Source organism: Saimiri boliviensis, chromosome 15, assembly GCF_048565385.1.
Source record: "Saimiri boliviensis isolate mSaiBol1 chromosome 15, mSaiBol1.pri, whole genome shotgun sequence".
NCBI lineage: Eukaryota > Metazoa > Chordata > Mammalia > Primates > Cebidae > Saimiri > Saimiri boliviensis.
This window is the reverse complement of record NC_133463.1, coordinates 28,852,742-28,875,408: the sequence shown is the minus strand read 5'-3', so window position 1 is coordinate 28,875,408 and position 22,667 is coordinate 28,852,742. Positions and strand designations below refer to the sequence as shown.

Sequence of the window (22,667 nt, the reverse complement as noted above, 5' to 3'; positions counted from 1 at the left end):
GTGGGTGGCCATAGATAGGACTGGCTGACTGACGGTAGGCACCCATATCCGAGATTGGGAGACTTTCATGATGGTGAGTCAAGCCCAGCATGAGGAAGCGGAAGGTGGGGCTTGGATTATTGACTGCTATTACAGGCCCATGACTGGACCATGTGCCAGGGCTTAGCCTTCCTTGATCTCAGTGTTCCCAGTGTCGCCATTGATTCATTTAATGAGCGCTTGGTTCTTGAGAAATGAGAAGTTAACTATTAGAAGGATTTGGTGCTAGCTCAGTCTTTCTGTTATGACCCAACTCTAGCAAACAGCTAATGATGTTTAGACCCTGAAACATCGTGAATGCCCTATCCCCAGTGTAATGACTTGTGAATTAAACCTTCAGATACTAGGTTCTACTAGAACTCTTTAGGGAGGTGAAGTTACAAAAACAATATTTAGACTGAAACTTTTTTTTTTTTTTTTGAGACAGAGTCTTGCTCTGTCTCCCGGGAGTATAGTGGCTGGAGTATAGTGGCGCTATCTTGGCTCACTGCAACCTTTGCCTCCTGGGTTCAAACAGTTCTCCCTGCCTCACCCTCTCGAGTAGCTGGGATTACAGGCACCCACCGCCATGCCCAGCTACTTTTGTATTCTTAGTAGAGACAGGGTTTCGCCATGTTGGCTAGGCTGGTCTTGAACTCCTGAACTCAGGTAATCTGCCTGCCTCGGCCTCCCACAGTGATCTGATTACAGGCCTGAGCCACCACGCCTGGCCTAGACTGAAACTTAATGAAGCTTTGGAGCAAAAGAATAAACATAACACAGGTTATTACCCTTTACAAATTTTTTTTTTTTTTGAGACGGAGTTTCGCTCTTGTTACCCAGGCTGGAGTGCAATGGCACGATCTCAGCTCACTGCAACCTCCGCCTCCTGGGTTCAGGCAATTCTCCTGCCTCAGCCTCCTGAGTAGCTGGGATTACAGGCACGCGCCACCATGCCCGGCTAATTTTTTGTATTTTTTAGTAGAGACGGGGTTTCACCACGTTGACCAGGATAGTCTCGATCTCTCGACCTCGTGATCCACCCGCCTCGGCCTCCCAAAGTGCTGGGATTACAGGCTTGAGCCACCGCGCCCGGCCTACCCTTTACAAATCTTTAGTGTTTCCCTTTGCATCTTTTTATTACTATGCTAAATATGTCATTATTTTCTCCATCTATGGTTTTGCTTTTTAAAGTTTTACATGTGTATTAATTTTGTAGATTCTGTTTCCTTGTTATTATTTACATACTTTTGCTACTAATATATCCTAAAACATTGTAGGGGGTACTTTTTTTTTTTTGAAAAGGGACTGGTCTTGAGCTCCTGAGCTCAAATGATTGTCCTGCCTCAGTCTCCCAAGTAGCTGGGATTTCTAAAAACATTTTTTTTTTTTCTTTGACACTGAGTCTTGCTCTGTCATCCATCGTCCAGCCTGGAGTGCAGTTGTGTGATCATAGCTCACTGCAGCCTCCAACTCCTAGGCCTAAGACATCCTTTCACCTTAGCCTCCTAAGTAGCTGGGACTACAGGTACATGTTATCATGCCCCACTAATTATTTATTTATGTGTTTGTTTGTTTGTTTTTATTTATTTATTTTTGAGATGGAGTTTCACTCTTGTTGCCTAGGCTGGAGTGCAATGGCATGATCTCAGTTCACCACAACCTCTGCGTCCTGGGTTCAAGTGAGTCTCCTGCCTCAGCCTCCCGAGTAGCTGGGATTACAGGCATGCACCACCACACCCAGCTAATTTTGTATTTTTAGTAGAGACAGGGTTTCTCCTGTCGGTCAGGCTGGTCTCAAACTTCCAACCTCAGGTGATCCGCCCGCCTTGACCTCCCAAAGTGCTGGGATTAGAGGCGTGAGCCACCAGGCCACGCCACATTTTTTATTTTTTGTAAAGACAAGGTCTCACTTTGTTGCCCAGGCTGGTCTCAAACTCCTGGACTCAAGTGATCTTCCTGCCTTGGCCTCCCAAAGTGCTGGGATTACAGGAATGAGCCATTGTACCTGGCCTTGGAAAACACTTTTAAAGGAAAAAAATCATCTATAATCCTACTACCCTAACATAGCAAGCATTTTTATTTATAATTTCTAGGCTTTGCCTTAGAGCTATATTTTACATAGGTATAATAATCACTGTGAATACAGAATTTTGAGATACACTTTATTCCACAAATTCTTCCTGTTTACAATTATGCTATCTTAATGATGATATTAGTGGCTGCTTAATGTCCAAAATGGAACTCCTGATTTTTCCTGCCAAACCTGCTCCACCTGCACCTTTCCCATCTCAGCTACTGGTAGCTCCATCCTTTCAGTAGCTTACATTAGAATCCCCAGAGTCAACCCTAGGTGTGCTTTTTCTCATTTCACCTCTAATCCAACAGGAATCCTGTTCGCCTCACCTTCAATATTTGCCCGGTGTATTAGTGTGCTAGGGCTATGCTCTGGCTTGGATATGGTTTGTTTGGCCTCACCAAGTCCCATGTTGAAATTTGACCCCTGTGGCCAGGCATGGTAGCTCACACCTGTAATCCCAGCTGCTTGGGAGGCTGAGGCAGGAGAATCGCTTGAAACTGGGACGTGGAGGTTGCAGTAAGCCAAGATCATGCCATTGCACTCTAGCCTGGGCAACAAGAGCAAAAAACTCTGTCTCCAAAAAAAAAAAAAAAAAAAAGAAGAAAAGAAATTTGATCTCCAGTATTGGAAGTGGGGCCTGCTGGGAGGTGTTTGGGTTCATAGGGACAGAGCTCTTCTTATAAGAACACCAGTGATATTTAAATAGAGCCCACCCTAATGAACGCATTTTAACTTGGTTACTTCTGCAAAGATTCTATCTCCAAATAAGGTACTAGGGTTTGGGACTCCAACATAAATTTTTGGGAGACATAATTCAACCCATAAACTTCTGGAACACCGCTTCCCCTCCTCCCTTGCAACATCCTGGTTTAAGCCTCCACCCTTCCTCACTGGGATTACTGGAATCGCTTCTTAACTGGTTTCCACTCTCACATTGTCCTCCAAGTCTATTCTCGACCCTGAGTCCAGAACCCTGCAGTGACTCCCAACTCGTTCAGACTAACAGCTGAGGTCCTTGCATGGCCCACAGGTCCCTCCTTCTCATCTCCACCTCTCTCCCCACTCCAGCCGCCTTGGCCTCTTGGCTGATCCTCCAGCCCACCGTGCAGAGTCCCACCTCCTGGTCTTTGCACTTCCCATTTCTTCCCGTTTCTTTTGCCCAAGATACTGTCTCCCAGGTATCTCATGGCTTGTTTTTTTTTTTTTTTTTTTTTTTTTTTCCTTTTTCTTTTTGAGATGGAGTCTTGCTGTCACCAGGCTGGAGTACAGTGGCGCAATCTCAGCTCACTGCCACTTCTGCCTCCCAGGTTCAAGCAATTTTCCTGCCTCAGCCTCCTGAGTAGCTGGGACTACAGGTGTGTGCCACCACGCCCAGCTAATTTTTGTATTTTTAGTAGAGATGGGGTTTCCATGTTGGCCAGAATGGTCTCGATATCTTGACCTTGTGATCCATCTGCCTCGGTCTCCCAAAGTGCTGGGTTTACAGGTGTGAGCCACCGTGACCAACTGTATTTTATTGAACACTCTGCCTAACCACCCTCTTCTCAGAGAGGCCTTTCCTGACCCCTCTGTTACATCCCACCCATATCCACTCCCCAACTGACCCTACTCCTGTTCATTGTTTTATTTTTCTCCAGAATGCTCTTTATCTCTTAATAGACTATGCTATTTACTTATCTATTTTATTTCTTGTCTGTTCCCCACTCCTACCGTCATTATCCAAATATAACCTCCTTGGGGGCTGCAATTTTGGATTATTTTGTTACTTGCTCTATCCCTAGCACCTAACGCGTGACCTCGGCCATAGTAGGTACTCAGGAAATATTTGTGGGACTAATGAAAAATCAGCCGGTGCATTTTCTCATATGTTACTAAACCATTTACCCTTATTCAATGTTCACCTTATTTTCTAGGATTTTTTTGTTGGTGTTGTAAAGAATGCTGTTAATAGCTTACTGCATATGATTTCACCCTTTCCCCAGCTATTTCTCTGGGTTTCACGTCCAGGGTGAACACTGTCAAATTGCCTTCCAAAAGGATCTTTCTCAATTTATAATGCCTCCACCATTAATAACGCTGCTGCTTTTCTACCATTGGGTTTTATCTCTTCTTTATTTTTGCCAGTTTACTAGGTGTAAGTGTGCCTGGTAATCATTTTGATTTGCAGTTCTTTAACTTTTAAATACAATTCTTCACATGTTCTCTCTCTTTTTTTGAGACAGAGTCTCACTGTGTCGCCAGGCGCCAGGCTGCAGTGCAGTGGTGCAATCTCAGCTCACTGCAATCTCCGCCTCCTGGGTTCAAGCAATTCTCCTGCCTCAGCCTCCTGAGTAGCTGGGACTACAGGCGGGTGCCACCACGCCCAGCTTATTTTTGTATTTTTTAGTAGAGACAGGGTTTCACCATGTTGGCCAGGATGGTCTTGATCTCTTGACCTTGTGATCCACCTGCTTCAGCCTCCCAAAGTGCTGGGATTACAGGCGTGAGCCACAGCGCCTGGCTGTTCACATGTTCTTTAGTTTATCTTCCTATATGAATTGCCTGATATAGACTCCTGATTTTTTTTTTTTTTTTTTTTAGACGGAGTTTCGCTCTTATTACTCAGGCTAGAGTGCAATGGCGCGATCTCGGCTCACCGCAACCTCCGCCTCCTGGGCTCAGGCAATTCTCCTACCTCAGCCTCCTGTGTAGCTGGGATTACAGGCACGCGCCGCCATGCCCAGCTAATTTTTTGTATTTTTTTTAGTAGAGACGGGGTTTCACCATGTTGATCAGGATGGTCTCGATCTCTTGACCTCGTGATCCACCCGCCTCGGCCTCCCAAAGTGCTGGGATTACAGGCTTGAGCCACCGCGCCCGGCCTCTGATTTTTTTTTTTTTAATGGAGGCAGAGACCTTGGGTTCATATCTATTTATCCTACTCTTTTTGGGGGCAATAATATTAATCCTAATTAATGTCTGTTATCAGTATGCCTTCATCTTACCATTCCCCTTTCCTCTGTTTACATTTCTAATTCTGCATGTGTTTTATTTCTCTCCAGCTGTGGACTACTGTGCCTCAGAAAACCACAGATGTGAACATGAGTGTGTAAATGCCGATGGCTCCTACCTTTGCCGGTGCCATAAAGGATTTGCTCTTAACCCAGATAAAAAAACATGCGCAAGTAAGTTATATACACACATGCATACACACAGAAATATTTGATATTATAGCTGTGGTGACTGTGACCATGGAAATCTCTCAAGTATAGATGAGCATATAATTATGCCATGGGGGTCGAATACCTTTTGCCCCATTTCTCCTCTGTTAGGCCTTTTTTGACTTGGCTTAAGACCATGAACCACTGTATCTCAACATCACCATTCAAGGAACATGATGAAGGTACCACGTGTAGGACTGTTCCTCCAGCATCTGCTGAGCTGCTGCTGATCAGACCAACTTACTTCATGCTAACTCAGCCTGACTGTGGCCATCAGCACTAACAGGGCTTGAGATGTTTTCACTGGAGCTTTGTGGCTTGTGGGCTTTAGCTCTGACTCCACACAAGAAAATCGCTGAGCCAAAAAGAATTGAAAGCAGTTTCTTCTGGTGGAGCAGTTTGCAGAGAACTGCTCATTTTTTGTTTGAGCTATTTAGTTCAATTTGATTTTAACAGATATATAAAAATCATACTTAATTTTAGTTCCTAAAATCTGAACATAAAACTCTATAAACTAAAGATGATGATTCATTTGGCAAAAAAAAGATAATCACTAGTTGCAAAAAGATTCCAAAAGTTTTCTATTAAATATAAAGGTACGTCAGGGCTCTTAAAGGATTGTGTGTAGATTATGATTCTTCTCTAGGGAGGATCACTTGAGAAAAGCTTGTTTTTAAGTATTAGGGCCCAGTATTTATAAAAAGTGAACTTTAATCACAATCTAGAATAAGATAAGGCACCTCAGAGACATGTATCAGTGAGAAAATAGGATTTTAATTCATAAAAAGTTCATGTACTTACAACCTTTCTCAAATGTATTCATTATGTAAAACAGGATACATCTGCACAAAACCTCTTTAAACATAAACTTACTTCCTAGTCTTCAGTACCTAAATATTAGCAGCTTACAAGCACCAGAGCTGGAGGTGTGGGTGACGGATGAACTGTAAGGGACACATTAGGTCAAAACCATCCATTTCTGGAGCCCCAACCATGTGCCAATAGAAATGAATGAGGCAAGGTCCTTAATGGAGAAGATACTGTGGCTGAGTCTTGGAGGTGGAGCTGTCATTCACTAGGCAGAAAAGGGTGAGATGGGGGTTCCCAGGGAAGGAAAGAAATCAAAGATGTGGACCAGGCAGAGAACTGGAGTCTCCATGCCCAGTGCATGACTGGCATATACAGTCGTTTATTTGTTTTGCTTATTGAGAGAGTAAGTAAATGATTGAGTGGTCTGCTGTGTTCCTTGTCTCCCTTCCCTTCTGAATATTCTGAACTGTAAAATAGCAGCCTGGGCTGTCGTCAAGGTTGGGGAGTTGTGGTTGCTGGGCTGATGAGTCAGTGTGCCTCATCAAAGAGGAGGCCGTGTGCTGCCAGCAGCCGGCCTTGGTTCCCATCCCAGCTTCTCTGCTTTTTCTCTAGGTGATCTTGGGCAAGTTATTTATGCCTCAGTTTCCTCAGTTATAGTAGAGGATGATAATACTGCCTACTGCATAGCATTATTCTTTCCTTTTTTTTTGACACAGGGTCTTACTCTGTTACCCAGGCTGGAGAGCAGTGTGGTGTGACCTCGGCTCACTGCAACCTCCACCTCCTGGGTTCAAGAGATTCTCCCCACTCAGCCTCCTGGGTGGCTGGGACTACAGGCTCATACCACTACACCCAGCTAACATTTTTGGTATTTTTTGGTAGCGACAGGGTTTCACTATACTGGCCAGGCTGGTGTCGAATCCCTGACCTCAAGTGATTCGCCCACCTCAGCCTCCCAAAGTGCTGGGATTACAGGCATGAGCCACTGCACCCGGCCATAGCATAATCTTGAAGACTGAATGAGGCTGGACACAGTGGCTCAAGCCTGTAATCCTAGCACTCTGGGAAGAGAAGCAGGAGGATTACTTAAGCCCAGGAGTTGGAGACCAGCCCTGGTGATACAGTGGGACCCTATTTCTACAAAAAACAACTTTTTAAAAAAATTAGCCAGGGATGGTGGTACATGTTTGTACTCCCAGCTACTTGGTAGGCTCAAGTGGGAAGATCACTAGTTGAGCCTGGGAGGTTGGGGCTGTAGTGAGTCATGATGGCACCACTGCACTCCAGCCTGGATGACAGAATAAGACCTTGTCTTTAAAAAAGTCTAGCCGGGTGCAGTGGCTCATGCTGTTATCCCAGCACTTTGGGAGGCCAAGGCGGGTGGATCATCTGAGGTCAGGAGTTCGAGACCAGCCTGACCAATATGTTGAAACCCCATCTTAAAAAAAAAAAAAAAAGCCTAAAAAGGGACAGTGCTAGCTTCAAAGACTATTTTTTATTGTTATGTTTTTTAGAGATAGGGTCTTGCTCTGTTAAAGGAGGGCATTAGTAAAATTGAGGACATTAGTAAAAGGAGGACAATAATAGTAAAACAAAACTTTATAATTTTTAGTTGCTATATAATAGTTGCTATGTAATAAAGTAAATTCACATTAAAATTCTCCTGTAACCCTATCGATCTCTCCAAATCTCTAATTTCCCACTACACTGTCACCCATGCTGGAATGTAGTGGTGTGATCCTAGCTCACTGCAGCTTCCAATTCCTGGGCTCAAGCAGTCCTCCTACCTCCATCTCCCACAGCGCTGGGATTACAGTCATCATGAGCCACCACACCTGGCCTCCAAAACTCTAAAAAAAAAAAGAAAAGAATATTTATTGTGCATATACTATGTGCCTGGGCTAAGCTTAAAGGTGCATAAACCATTCAAGACTTCCACTGCAAGCTGGTGAGAGACACTAGCCATAGCCACTCTGAGTAGCTGAGTCATGGTGCCAGGAGTTATGTGACCGAGGGCACACAGTGTGGTGCAGCCAGGACCACAGCAGGAGTTAAGGGAAGGAGACCAGTTAGACCAGAACAGGTGCCTTGCAGGGATAAGGCCTGGAGAGAAACACATATCCTAGCCAGTCTCTTTCCTGCCTCTCCAGACTGCACCCCCTGGCTGGGGTCACCTGATTTCTACCCCAGCACCAGCCCTAGTTCCCATCTTCCTCACCCTGTGGCTTGGCATGCCTCCTGTCCCAGATCCCCAGCCCAGGGTGGTGCAGGCAAGGAGGGTGTTCTAGCCCGGTATTAGACCCTGGAAGTAGATACTGCAGCGTAGGGGGGCCTGGGAGAGGAAGTTTCGCTAGGAGCCGTGGGAGGGGCTGATCCAGCTGTGAGGTCTCAGCAGCTAGGCAGTGAGCCCAGCGGTGCAGTTGTCAGAGTCAAGATCCAGAAATGGGCTGCCCCAACACGTGGGCTGGGAAGAGTGCTGGGAGATTGGAGGGTTCCGGCAGGCAGCCTCAGGAATGTATCCCTTAGAAGGGCCCTCTTGCCACCATGCTGGGGGTGGGCAGGAGCCAGGAGGAGGGAGACGAGAGAAAGAAAGGAGACAGAGTACTTGGAAAGTTGGGAGTAGAAAATAAGGAAAAAGCCTAGTCATAAGAATGAAACACTCAGGAGTGCTCCAGATCCGTGGTGGGGTCAACAACTGAAAAATAGGGACCCGTTAAAAGGACAGAAACAGGATGGGCGCAGAAGCTCAGAACCGAGGCAGCCACCCTGTCAGTTCCGAGGCCTCTCACCGGCTACCAGCCAAGTCAACCTGGCTACTGCTGTGATGTTGAAAGATTTTTTTAAAAAAATTCTACTTCTTATAAACTTGCAAAAAAATAAACTCAGTTTCTTAAATTTTCAGCCTATATTTTAAAACAGAAGTATATTTGAAAGCTAATCCAATTAGTAAGTGTGCAATCATTATCTAAAAAAGGTAGACTAGTCTGCCAGGCATGGTGGCTCATGCCTGTAATCCCAACCCTTTGGGAGGCTGAGGTGGGTGGATCACGAGATCAGGAGTTCAAGATCAACCTGACCAACATAGCAAAGCCCTGTCTCTACTAAAAACACAAAAATTAGCCAGGTGTGGTGGCACGCGCCTGTAATCCCAGCTACTCAGGGGGATGAGGCAGGAGAATCACCTGAACCCAGGAGGGTGTGGTTGCAGTGAGCTGAGACCGTGCCATTGCACTCCAGCCTGGGTGACAGAGTGAGACTCTGTTTAAAAAAAAAAAAAAAAAAAAAAAATAGATTAGTCAATGTAATAAACCAAGCATAGTTAATTTATGATTAAGCCAAAATGTACATAATAGGGCTTTATGTTCATGAACCAGTACTACCATTTGAAATATGTAAGTGATGTTCAAAAAAGCAGCACCTTTATGTCAGTTTCTTACCCTAGAGCAGCCCATCCAAATCTAGAAGGGAGAAAGGTAGAAACACAAGGTACCATCAGTTTGCAAAATGTTAGCAAGACTTTTTTTTTCTGGTACAGTTGTAAAACATACATAATATAAAATTTACCACTCTACGCATTCAGTGGCACTAAATACATTCACATTGTGAAAACTTTATATCCTAGCCTGTTTCCTTCCTGCCTTTCCAGACCCTGGCTGGGGTCACCTGATTTCCACCCCAGCTATAACTGTCCTCACCGACAATCTCCAGACCTTTTCATCATCCCGAACTGAAATGCTATCCCCATTGAACAGTAATTCCCCCTTGCCTGCCCTGTCAACCACCATTCCACTTTCTGTCTCTCTGAATTTCACTACTCTCGCTACTTCATGTAAGTGGGATTGTATAGTATTTGTCCTTTGCGGCCTGACATATTTCACTTACCATAATGTCCTCAAGATTTATCTGTGTTGTACTATATATCAGAATTTCCTTTCTTTTTAAGACTGCATAATATTCAATTGTATGTCTATGCCGTTTTGTTTATTCATCTGTTGATGGACATTTGGGTTACTTCCACCTTTTGCCTACTGTGAATATTTTTTTTTTTTTTTTTTTGAGACGGAGTTTTTGCTCTTGTTACCCAGGCTGGAGTGCAATGGCATGATCTCGGCTCACCGCAACCTCCGCCTCCTGGGTTCAGGCAATTCTCCTGCCTCAGCCTCCTGAGTAGCTGGGATTACAGGCACGTGCCACCATGCCCAGCTAATTTTTTTTTGTAATTTTAGTAGAGACGGGGTTTCACCATGTTGACCAGGATGGTCTCGATCTCTTGACCTCGTGATCCACCCTCCTCGGCCTCCCAAAGTGCTGGGATTACAGGCTTGAGCCACCGCGCCCGGCCCCTACTGTGAATATTAACATGGGTGTTCAAGACCTTGCTTTCAGTTCTTCTGGGTTTTTATACCCAGAAGTGGAATTGCTGTTCATATGGTAGCAAGACTTTTTGAGACCTAGATTGAAACCCTTACTCTTGAGCCAAGCATGAGAAAGAGCACTCTGAGATATAAAAGGTCTTTTCACCAGAAAGATCTATAGAGGACTTCAGTCAGTTGGACAGGGATTTATGTCTTTGGTATCAAGGAGACTGTGGGCTTTGAGTCTAATACTTAATTGTCTAATGCCTGTAGTGATGAATAAAGGCAATTGTGGACACCATTTTTTTTTTTTTTTTTTTTTGAGACAGAGTCTCACTCTGTTGCCAGGCATCAGGTTGGAGTTCAGTGGCGGAATCTCAGTGCACTGCAACCTCTGCCTCCTGGGTTCAAGCAATTCTCTTGCCTCAGCCTCCTGAGTAGCTAGGACTACAGGCGTGTGCCACCACACCCAGCTAACTTTTGTATTTCTTTTTAGCTGAGACGGGGTTTCACCTTGTTGGCCAGGATGGTCTCGATCTCTTGACCTTGTGATCTGCCTACCTTGGCCTCCCAAAAGTGCTGGGATTACAGGCATGAGCCACTGCACCCAGCCAGACACCATCTTTTTCATGTTGTCATTTATTATTTTCGTACTTGGAGGTCATTATGCTCATTGTTTTTCAGTCTCCAGTGATAACTTGGTTGACATTTCCATCCTTATTTTTCTTTTTTTTTCTGAGATGGCGTCTCACTCTGTTGCCCAAGCTAGAGTGCAGTGGTTTGGTCTTGGCTCAATGCAACCTCCGCCTCCCAGGTTTAAGCGATTCTCCTGCCTCAGCCTCCTGAGTAGCTGGGACTACAGGTGCATGTCACCACACCCGGCTAATTTCTGTAATTTTAGTATAGGGATGGGGTTTCACCATGTTGGTCAGGCTGGTCTCAAACTCCTGACCTCAGGTGATCTGCCTACCGCATCCTCCCAAAGTGCAAGATTACAGGCATGAACCACCACGCCCAGTATCCATCCTTATTTTTCAAATAAGAATGTGTTGCACAGAGTAAGGCACTGAATGAATATTCTGTGTTTGCATTAAAAACAAAACACAGAAGGAAATACACTTTTTTAAGTAGAGATGGGGTCTTGCTATGTTGCTCAGGTTAGACGAGAACTCCAAACCTCAAGCAATTCTCCCAGCCTGGCCTCCCAAAGTGCTGGGATTACAGGGTGAGCCACCATTCCTGGCCAGAAATAATGTTATACCGAATCAGCAGTAGAAGAACGACAAAGTTTCAGTTGTCAGGTTTTTTTGGCCAGGGCATAGTTAACATGCCGAGTGCCACTACCTTCCTACAGCCTGTAATATGCCACTTTAGTGACGGCCTATGTGTATCAATCAAAGGCTCTCAGTTGGAAGAGGCCCTAAAGTTTAACCTAGTTCTTGCCCAGCTGTCTATCCTACAGTATTCTCACTGAGCCGTCATCCAACCTGCACTTGAATATCCCCACCGACAGGATATTCACTGTATCCCATGGCAGTTTGTTCCACTTTGTATAGCTCTGAATCTTAGAAAGTGATTACCTAGACTGAGCTGAGATCTAGTTCCTTGAGCTTAGAAATGAACAAAACAAGGCCAGGTGTGGTGACTCACACCTGTAATCCCAACACTTTGGGAGGCTGAGGCAGGTGGATCATGAGGTTAGGAGTTTGAGACCAGCCCGGCCAACATAGTGAAACCCCATCTCTACTAAAAACACAAAAATTAGCCAGACGTGGTGTTGGGTGCCTATAATCCCAACTACTCAGGAGGCTGAGGCAGGAGAATCGCTTGAACCTGGGAGGCAGAGGTTGCAGTGAGCAAAGATTGTGCCACTGCACTCCAGCCTAGATGACAGAGCAAGACTCTGTCTCAATAATAATAATAAGATAAAATAAAATAAATGAACACAATGAATTTGGTTATTTGCATTCTTTGTGGTCACTAAGAATGAGTCATATTAGAGTCACTATTTCATTTAGTAGACTAGCCAGGCATGGAAAATGTAGTAGTGGCCCTCTAGACTTTAATAGGCATTTAACCAATTTGTATATGCAGAAATTTACGCTCAATGAATGACTGGTTGGGTTTGTAACTGGCCGAATGTCTGTACCCAGAGCATGCTAATTGCTGAACTGAGATCCTCCTAGAAGGAGGTGTTTAAGCAGCTTGCTGGGAAGAAGCCTTATGGAGGGCATGAGAACTGTCTTCCATTCTTAGTGTCCCCCATGTTGGTTCTTGGTGTGCGATGTTTCTGCATCGAAACCCTCAAAAACATACTCCAGTAAGAGTAATACCAGTAACCTTTTATTCATTTCACAAATATTTGTTGAGTATCTACTGTGTGTCAGATATGATTGTAGACACTGGGCATGTCTTAATAAATTAAACAGATCAAAAAACCCCACCAATATCTGTCCTTATGGAGCCTACATTCTGTTGGAGCAGGATAAGAGAATACCATAGGTCTCGACAGCAAAGTAATACTGGTCTTTGATTAAAGACTTGAAGGCAGTGAGAGAGGGAGGAACTCTCTGAGGCAGAAGTAGAAGTGAAATTCTATGAAGTAAAATGATCTATGATACTATCACATAGCACCAGTACAAAATGGATATTATTTTAGTCCATTCGTGTTGCTGTAAAGGAGCACCTGAGACTGGGTACTTTGTAAAGAAAAAGAAAGGTTGATTTAGCTCATGATTCTGCTGGCCGGAAGATTGAACATCTGGTGAAAGCCTAAGACTGCTTCTACTCACTGCAGAAGGTGATGTGGAGCCAACGTGTGCAGAGATCATCACATGGTGAGAGAGAAAGCAAGAGAGAAAGGATAGGGAGGTGCCAGTCTCTTTTCAACAACCAGCTCTCATGAGAACTAGCAGAGCAAATGTACTCATTACCATGAGGACAGCACCAAGCTATTCATTAGAGATTCCCCACCATGACCCAAACACCTCCCATTAAGCCCCACCCCCAACACTGGGGATTGAATTTTAACATGAAGTTTATGGGGACAAACATCCAAACTGTAGCAGATATGCACATCTGAGGATATATATATTGTTTTCAGCCATGTTCCCTGATTATTTTCTTCTCCAAATCACTGGACACTTCCCACATTGTTCTTTTTTGTATATTATTTGGGGCGTTTTTCATGGCAACTAGTTTCACAATTACAAATGTGTACATTTATTTTTAGTACTTTTTCTGATTACAAAAGTAATACAGGCTCATTGAGGGAAACTGGTTCCTATAGAAATGAAATTCATACACGGCCGGGCGCGGTGGCTCAAGCCTGTAATCCCAGCACTTTGGGAGGCCGAGGCGGGTGGATCATGAGGTCGAGAGATCGAGACCATCCTGGTCAACATGGTGAAACCCCGTCTCTACTAAAAGTGCAAAAAATTAGCTGGGCATGGTGGCACGTGCCTGTAATCCCAGCTACTCAGGAGGCTGAGGCAGGAGAATTGCCTGAGCCCAGGAGGCGGAGGTTGCGGTGAGCCGAGATCGCGCCATTGCACTCCAGCCTGGGTAACAAGGGCGGAACTCCGTCTCAAAAAAAAAAAAAAAAAAAAAAAAGAAATTCATACACACACACACACACACACATATATATATACAGAAAAATAATGAACAAATTTATGCCAATAACTTTAACCACTTAGATGAAATGGGTAAATTCCTTGAAAGACACAAACTACTAAAGTTTGCCTAGAAAGAAACAGAGGTTGGACATGGTAACTCATAGCTGTAATCCCAGAACTTTGAGAGGCTGAGGTGAGAGGATTGCTTGAGGCCAGGAGTTCTAGACCAGCCTGAGCAACATAGCAAGACCTCATCTCTACAAAAAATAAATTAACTAGCCGGGCGCGGTGGCTCAAGCCTGTAATCCCAGCACTTTGGGAGGCCGAGGCGGGTGGATCACAAGGTCAAGAGATCGAGACCATCCTGGTCAACATGGTGAAACCCCGCCTCTACTAAAAATACAAAAAATTAGCTGGGCATGGTGGCGCGTGCCTGTAATCCCAGCTACTCAGGAGGCTGAGGCAGGAGAATTGCCTGAACCCAGGAGGCGGAGGTTGCGGTGAGCCGAGATCGCGCCATTGCACTCCAGCCTGGGTAACAAGAGCGAAACTCCGTCTCACAAAAAAAATAAAATAAAAATAAATTAACTGGGCATGGTGACAAGTTCCTGTAGTCCCAGCTACTTGAAAGGCTGAGGCAGGAGGGTAGCTTGAGCCCAGGAGGTTGAGGCTACAGTGAGCCGTGATCACGCCACTGCACTCCAGCCTGGGCAACAGAGTGAAACCCTGTCCTCCTCCTCCAAAGAGAAGAGTCTGAATAGATCTCTATCTATTAAAAGAAATGGAATTTGTACTTTGAAACTTTCTCACAGAGACTTCAAACCTAGTTGGCTTAACTAGTGAATTCTACCAAACATTTGAAGAAAAACTAATACAATTCTACACAAATTATTCCAAAAACTTGAAGAGGAAAGAACAATTTTCAACTCATTCTATGAGGCTATCATTACCCTGATACCCAAACCAGAAAAAGACATTAAAAAAAAGAAAACTATACACAAATATTTCTCATGAAATACCTGTAAAATAAATAGTTCTTTAAATAGTTTCTAGCAATCAAATTCAACAATATATTAAAAAGTACAGTACATCATGACCAAGTGGGATTTATTCCAGGAATTCAAAGTTGGCTTAACATTCAAAACTCAAAGTAATTCATAATATTAACATACTAAAAAGCCAAAACTATATGAGCCATCTCAATAGATGCAGAAAAAGCATTGAATGAGATCTGACATTCATTTATTCTTTAAATAAACTTTCAGCAAATTAGGAATGAAGTTAACTGCCTCAATCTGATAAAGTGCATCAGTGAAAAAACCAGTTAACATCATACTTAATAGTGAAAGACAATGCTTTCTTTCACTAGGTCAGATCAGGAATACAACAGAATATTCACTCACACCACTTCTATTTAATATTGTACTGGAAGTTCTAGCCAATATAATAAAACTGAAAAATAAATAAATGGCACCTAGATTGCCCACAAAAAAATTAACAGATTACATGATCACCTATGTAGAAAATCCAATGGAATCTACAAAAAAAGCTATTAGAACTATTCGCAAGTGAATTTATCAAGGTTGCAGGATACAAGATCAATATACAAAAATAAACCAGTTTTATATACTTCCAGTGGACAATCAAAATGTGAAATTTAAAAAATACCTTTTCAGCCTGGGCATGGTGGCTCATGCCTGTAATCCCAGCACAATGGGAGACCAAAGCGGGCAGATCACTTGAGGTCAGGAGTTTGAGACCAGCCTGGCAAACATGGTGAAATCTTGTGTATACGAAAAATACAAAAATTAGCCAGGAGCGGTGGTGGGTGCCTGTAATCCCAGCTCTTGGGAGGCTGAGACAGGGGAATTGCTTGAACCCAGGAGGCAGAGGTTTTAGGTGACAGAGCAAGACTCTGAAAGGGAAAAAAAAAAAAAAAAAGAACAAACCACTCAATAATATGGGCAAAATATTTGAATCAACACTTCATCAGAGAATATATGGAGGGTGCAAAGAAGCATATGAAAATATATTCAACAACAGTAGTCATTAGTAAATGCAAAGAAGTCATAATGAGATAATCACGGCATACTCACTACAATGACTAAAACTACCAAGTGTTGATGAGGATACGGAGCAACTGGAACTCTCATAAACTGCTGGTGGGAATGTTTAAGAAGTTAAGCATACATGTCCCATTTGGCCCAGCCATTATGCAAGAGGAATGAAAGCATCCGTCTACACAAAAACTTGTGCATTCATGTTCATAGCTGCTTCATTTGTGATAGGCCCAAACTGGAAACAGGTAAACAGTTCTTCAGCAAGTGAATGGATAACACATTGTGGTATAATCACATAGTGAAATACTACTCCGCAACAAAAAGGAACAAACTATTGACACATATATGAAATGTGGATGAATCTCAAAATGATTATGCTGAATGAAAGAAACCAGACCAAAAAGAATACATCCTATATGATTACATTTATTTAAAATTCCATGGGGAGAAAAAAAAGATTAAAAATCTAGAAAGTATAAACTGATTTATCTGAATAGAAGATAAATGGTTATTTGGAACTGGAGAGAGTACAGAAGAATGAATTAGAAAGGGGCAGGAAGAAAGTTTTGAGAGTAATGCATATGCTCATTACTTTGTGGCAATGGTTTCACAGCAGGATACATAAGCAAACTGCATCAGATTGTTTTTCTTGAGTATGTGCAGTTTGGGTTTTGTCAATTATACCTCAAAAAAAAATAACAAGTAGAAGAGTATTATTTCAAAATTCCTATGTCATAAAACACAAAGGGAGGCTGTGGAAATGTTCTGGACCATCACTATCCAGTGGGACACTCTGGTTGATGGAAATGCTTTGTTTGCACTATACAGTACAGTAGTTAGAAGCTATGTGTGGCCATTGAGCACTTGAGATACAGCCAGTGCAACCAAGTAACTGAATTTTTGTTTTGTTATGTTTCTTGCTGGAGACAGGCTCTTGCTTTGTTGCTAGAGTGCAGTGGTACAGTCATAGCTTGTATGTCACTGTAGTTACCAACTCCTGGGCTCATGCAATCCTCTGGCCTCGGCCTCCCAAGTAGCTGGGGCTACAGGCAGTTGCCACAATACTCAGCTAACTTAAGAAAAAAATATTTTTTTAGAAATGAGGTCTTGCTGTGTGGCTTAGGCTGGTCTTAAATTTCTGGGTTCAAGCAATCCTCCAGCCTCAGCTTCGCAAAGCATTGGGATTACAAGCATGAGCCATCACCCCTGGCTGAATTTTTATTGTTATTTCATTTTAATTAATTTTGATTAAAATATACATATTATGCAGTATGGCTCTAGATTAAGGGAGGCTAAGCAGATATGAAAATGAAATACAATCTCTGACCCTAGACAAGATCCTGTACTGGAAGGTAAAAAATGTTATGAAGAACATTAAGTCAACTGACAAGATTAGAATATGGATGGTAGATTAAATAAAAGTATTGTATCAATGTAAACTCCTGAAATTTATAACAATACTGCAGTTATATAAGGGAATATCCCTCCTCTTAGGAAACAGACTTTTTTTTTTTTGAGACAGAGTATTGCTCTTGTTGCCCAGGCTAGAGTGCAGTGGCATGATCTCAGCTCACCGCAACCTCTGCCTCCCGGGTTCAAGCGATTCTCCTGCCTCAGCCTCCCAAGTAGCTGGGATTACAGGCATGCACCACTACACCCAGATAGTTTTGTATTTTTTTTTTTTTTGTAGAAACCAGGGTTTCTCCATGTTGGTCAGGCTGGTTTCGAACTCCCAACCTCAGGTAATACATCTGCCTCAGCCTCCCAAAATGTTGGGATTACAGGTGTGAGCCACAGTGCCCGGTCAGGAAACGTAGACTATTTTTAAGGGAAAGGACCAGAATGTATATGATATACCCTCAAATAGGTCAGAGAGATGATCAAATGATCACAGGAATGGGGTAAAATGTTAACATAGGTGAATCTGGGTAAAGATATACAAGTGTTTCTTGTACTGTTTTTATGTTTGTAACTTTTTGTAAGCTTGAAATTGTTTTCAAAGAAATATTTTTTTAATTATTGCAGTTATATTGTTTATAAAGAGTCCCAGTGTTTTAAAGCTACATTATGAAGTACTTATGGACAAGATAATGCAATTTCTGGTGCATGCGCAGTGGCTCATGCCTATAATCCCAGCACTTTGGGAGGCTGTGGTGGGCGGATCGCTTGAGGTCAAGAGTTCAAGACCAGCCTGACCAACATGATGAAACCCCATCTCTACTAAAAATACCAAAATTAGCCAGATGTGGTGGCACACGTCCGTAATCCCAGCTACTCAGGAGGCTGAGGCAGGAGAATCACTTGAACCCTGGAGGCGGAGGTTGCAGCGAGCCTAGATCATACCATTGCACTCTAGCCTGGGTGACAGAGCAAGACTCTGTCTCAAAACAAAAACAAAAACAAAATAAAAATAAACGTCTGGGGTTTGCTTCAAAGTAATGTAGGACCTTACTACGGAGAGTGGATATGTAGCTGAAAGCAGAGCAGCCGTAGATTGATTCTCTTGAACCTGAGTGATACATACCTGGATTACTACCCAGTCCATTTTTGAAATTGGACATTATTGTATATTTTGCTTAACATTTCCATAAGTTTAAATTGGGAAAAATTGGCGTCTTACTCAACATTTTTTCCTTTTAGGAATATTGTATGCCTTTCTCTTACAAAGTTTCTTTCTTTTGGTATGGACTGGGAAAACTCTCATCTATACCAAATTCTTTATTAGGAAGATTATGCAGTTCAAATATTTCTTAAAACAATAAAAGCCCTCATGAAGACAAAGATTCCTTTTAAGATTCCATCAGTGGTCATTTATTTCAAGCAATTTTAAACAATATGTCTAAGTTCCACTATGGAAAAAGACTTCGCTCAGATTCTGCAATAAAAGTTTCTTTCCATATTTAAAAATGCTTATACCAAAAAAAAAAAAAGGAAATAAAAAAGAACAAAGATAAAATAGAAAATTTATACAAGTAAAATCCATTATAACGGATTTCATGAAATACTTCAAAAAAAGTTTTTTTTTTGTTTAAATTAGTGTATCCCTAGAGATCACATTTTCTGTGAATCTTGAGGTAAAGATCTTATCTATGTGCAGCTCGGCCCAGCGAGGTAACCAGGATGTGTTTTGAACTTAGAGCATTTATGCCTTTGACTCCTAGGCCTTATTTTTCCCAGGATATGATTTTATGTCTTATTGTTTGGCTCATTGTTTGACGGGTTTAAGTGGTTTGAAGTTTGGCTTTGGAAATGTCTAATTGTTCAAATTGCTTAAATTCCATAAAACACTCAGCTAAACTCTTCTCAGCCTACAGTCTGGCAAATACCCCATTTTCATTTTAGTGGCTCTTCCGTGAATAAAGACAAGAAAAGCATCTTTACAAATTCGTTTGCTGCATAAGCGTTTTGTAATGTGTCAGAAAGTTTCTCTTTGCCTAGCAGAAAAGTCCAGGTAATAATAATAGGAAGAGGCCGGGCGCGGTGGCTCAAGCCTGTAATCCCAGCACTTTGGGAGGCCAAGGCGGGTGGATCACGAGGTCGAGAGATCGAGACCATCCTGGTCAACATGGTGAAACCCCGTCTCTACTAAAAATACAAAAAACTAGCTGGGCGTGGTGGCGCGTGCCTGTAATCACAGCTACTCAGGAGGCTGAGACAGGAGAATTGCCTGAACCCAGGAGGCGGAGGTTGCAGTGAGCCGAGATCGTGCCATTGCACTCCAGCCTGGGTAACAAGAGCGAAACTCCGTCTCAAAAAAAAAATAATAATAATAATAATAATAATAGGAAGAAGAAGAGGAGAAGGAGGTGGAGGAGAAGGAGGAAGAGGAGGAGGAGGAGAATGATGAAGGGGAAGAGGGGTGGGGGAGGAAGAGGGAGGAGGGGGAGGAAGGAGGAGAAGAAGGAAAAGAAGAAGTTTCTCTTAGGAGAGGCCATATCTCTAAACACGGAAGTAGCTTTATTGGGAGACCCTTTATGGTGTGACTCTTTGAGGTATGGCATTTTACCTGTTTGGGAAAATGAAGACTGAAAATCCATAGTTTTCACATTGCTAGCTTTATTCATTTATTTGCCATTCTTGTGATTTTTCCTTCTTGCCAGAGATAGACTACTGTGCCTCGTCTAACCATGGATGTCAGCACGAGTGCGTTAACACAGACGGTTCCTATTCCTGCCACTGCCTGAAAGGCTTTACCCTGAATCCAGATAAGAAAACCTGCAGAAGTAAGTCACAGTGGGAGTTGGAGAAGGGCCTGATCTGCTAAATGCTCTTCGAGTTAGTTGTCCTTTCCTTGCAAATCGTAAGCAAGATGTGGTTGTATTCAGCATCGTGACTATTAACATTATTCTGCCCTTTACTATTTATTTATTTATTTATTTATTTATTTATTTATTTATTTATTTTTGAGACAGAGTCCCTTTGATGGGAAAGAAGAAAAACGAGGCTCTAGGACATCCCAGCAGTATTCAAGGGGTACAGGGTGTCACTGGGACGCTATTGAGGGTGTGCCGAGTTCCTCAAATGCCTGTCATCTGGCACATCAAGGGGCATGACTGGGGATCGGAGCACAGGCCCCAGAGGGCACCTATTTAAGACAAACCATTCATGCTAGAACTGCTAGAATGGACGGCTTTTCTCGATGCTGAATTCTCAAAAGCTCAAAGAGTGCTTGGCATTCATAGATGTGCACAATGTTTGCTGAATAAGAATGAGTAAGTGAATCTTTCCGTGATGCACCATCCTGAAGAAGTTGCAGGTATTATTTGGATCCTTCAATCTTATTAGAAACAATAGCCTTTTTTAGGCATGCAAGTTGTGCATTTTGGAGAAAGTCTTTCCCTAGTCAATCCACACTTATGCACACTGAATTGTTTGGGGTCTGCTGACAATGCCATTCGTAGAACTCTCTGGAGCTGCCATTGAGGAATGTAATTTCCTGTATGCTCCTTCACCTGCTTCTTCCTGATGGCATGTACAGCAGCATTCTGCATGGCAAGATTGCGTTTTCAAAGGTTTCACATCGATCTTTTTTGAAAAGCACCATGAGCTATTCAACTGAATCCAGATGAGTCACATTCTGCTCATAGCACAGATTAGCTTACATACTCATTCTAGCAAGTGTTAAACTGTGTATAGTGGCAGATGGTTGCAAATCCTCAATTTTGAAACTGAGCCTCTCTCATAAAACTATTCCCACCACCTTTCAGGGCTACAAACCCTGGACACATTCAAGCATTAAACGGAAATTTTAACTGAGAGCATTCAGAATGTGAAAACAATTAGATAAGCTATTTTCCGTGAGACCACACATGCCTGCAGTAGGTCAGAGGGCCAACTTTTCTGGTCTGGCCCCTCCTGTCTGTGCTATTTACACCTTTTTCTAGGAGTGGGTGTGTGCGGGACTGGCTGTACCCAGGGAAAATCACTCGCAGGTGGATTCATATTTGCAGACCCAAAGCTCCTCTGTGGGCAGTGATTCGATCTGGTTCAGCTCAGATGCTCATTGTGGTTTCAAGCCTCCTCAAGTGTTGCTAACGGAGGGGAAAGAGGAAACAGGGGTGGAGGACATTTTCTTGAAGTTCTGCATCTCTTACCAATCGTCTGAGTCCCTTCAATTCTGCTACTCCCTCCACACCCTTCCTGGAGAGGCACTTGGAATAAGAGAAGGTCCAGCGCAACACAGGCATCATTATCAAGGGAAGAAGAAGGCTGAGAACAGAAGGGCAAGTAGAGAGGGAGTGACCATTTGGGAGTGGTCTGAGCACTGCAAATTGGGGCCTGTTTGCAAGCTAGCCACGGCCCAGACCAGAGACCCCAATGCTCATCCATGTGTATTCAGTGGGTATAGCACCTCTTCAGCCAGGTGCCCTACATTTTCATCCCAGAAAAATGACATTTGTTCCTAAAAGCCCATGTCCTCATCAGCCCTCGTCCAGCGTCCTACCCCCTCGTTACAGTTTCCATTGTCTTTGCTGTGAACCCAGCCCTGACTCCTGAGGTCAGCCTGCAGGAGCGGCCCCTGACTTCATGCTTGCACTCAGCCCATTAGGACAGACAACTGTAAACAGAAGGAGTGCTCACTGTCTCTCTGGAGCGTTATGTGGATGAGGGTAGCCAAGAAATTGGGTTTAAAAATCTGGAGTCCGTTATTAGAAGCCTGAGGTCTCTCAAGTGATCTAAGCCCAGATCTGCAGCCCAGGATACAGCCGTTTACATTTAACAGGAGGTTGAGGGATGTGGGCAATTTTCAAATCTAATATGAAATGTCTTTTTAAAGGAATGTGATGCCATTCAAATTAAACTGGGGAAAAAGATGAAGGCAGAATCCTACTAAGAAAAGACTCCTGGCCAGGATTTGTTCTTGCTTCTCCTGGAGAGTGCGGTCATCAGTTTAAGGCATGAATTATTAGAGCAGTAGTGCGAAGCACAGAAACTGCCATTGCCCTGGCTGTCCATTTAGAGCCATAGGGCCTCATGAGGTGCGGGTGCATTCCCTCTGCTGGGCTCCAGGATCCCTGATTCTGGTA

At 43.2% G+C, this 22,667-nt stretch overlaps 1 protein-coding gene across 4 annotated transcripts in view; it reads left to right on the top strand.

Moving 5' to 3' along the window:
- The window catches only part of MATN2 (matrilin 2), a 181,357-nt gene that overhangs the window by 111,427 nt on the left and 47,263 nt on the right, over window positions 1–22,667 (top strand). For all 4 annotated transcript variants that reach the window (XM_074386823.1, XM_074386822.1, XM_039464420.2 and 1 more), the window contains exons 6-7: window positions 5,140–5,262; window positions 20,241–20,363. In XM_074386823.1, coding sequence (XP_074242924.1) covers window positions 5,140–5,262; window positions 20,241–20,363 — 246 coding nt within the window. The remainder of the gene's footprint in view (window positions 1–5,139; window positions 5,263–20,240; window positions 20,364–22,667) is intronic.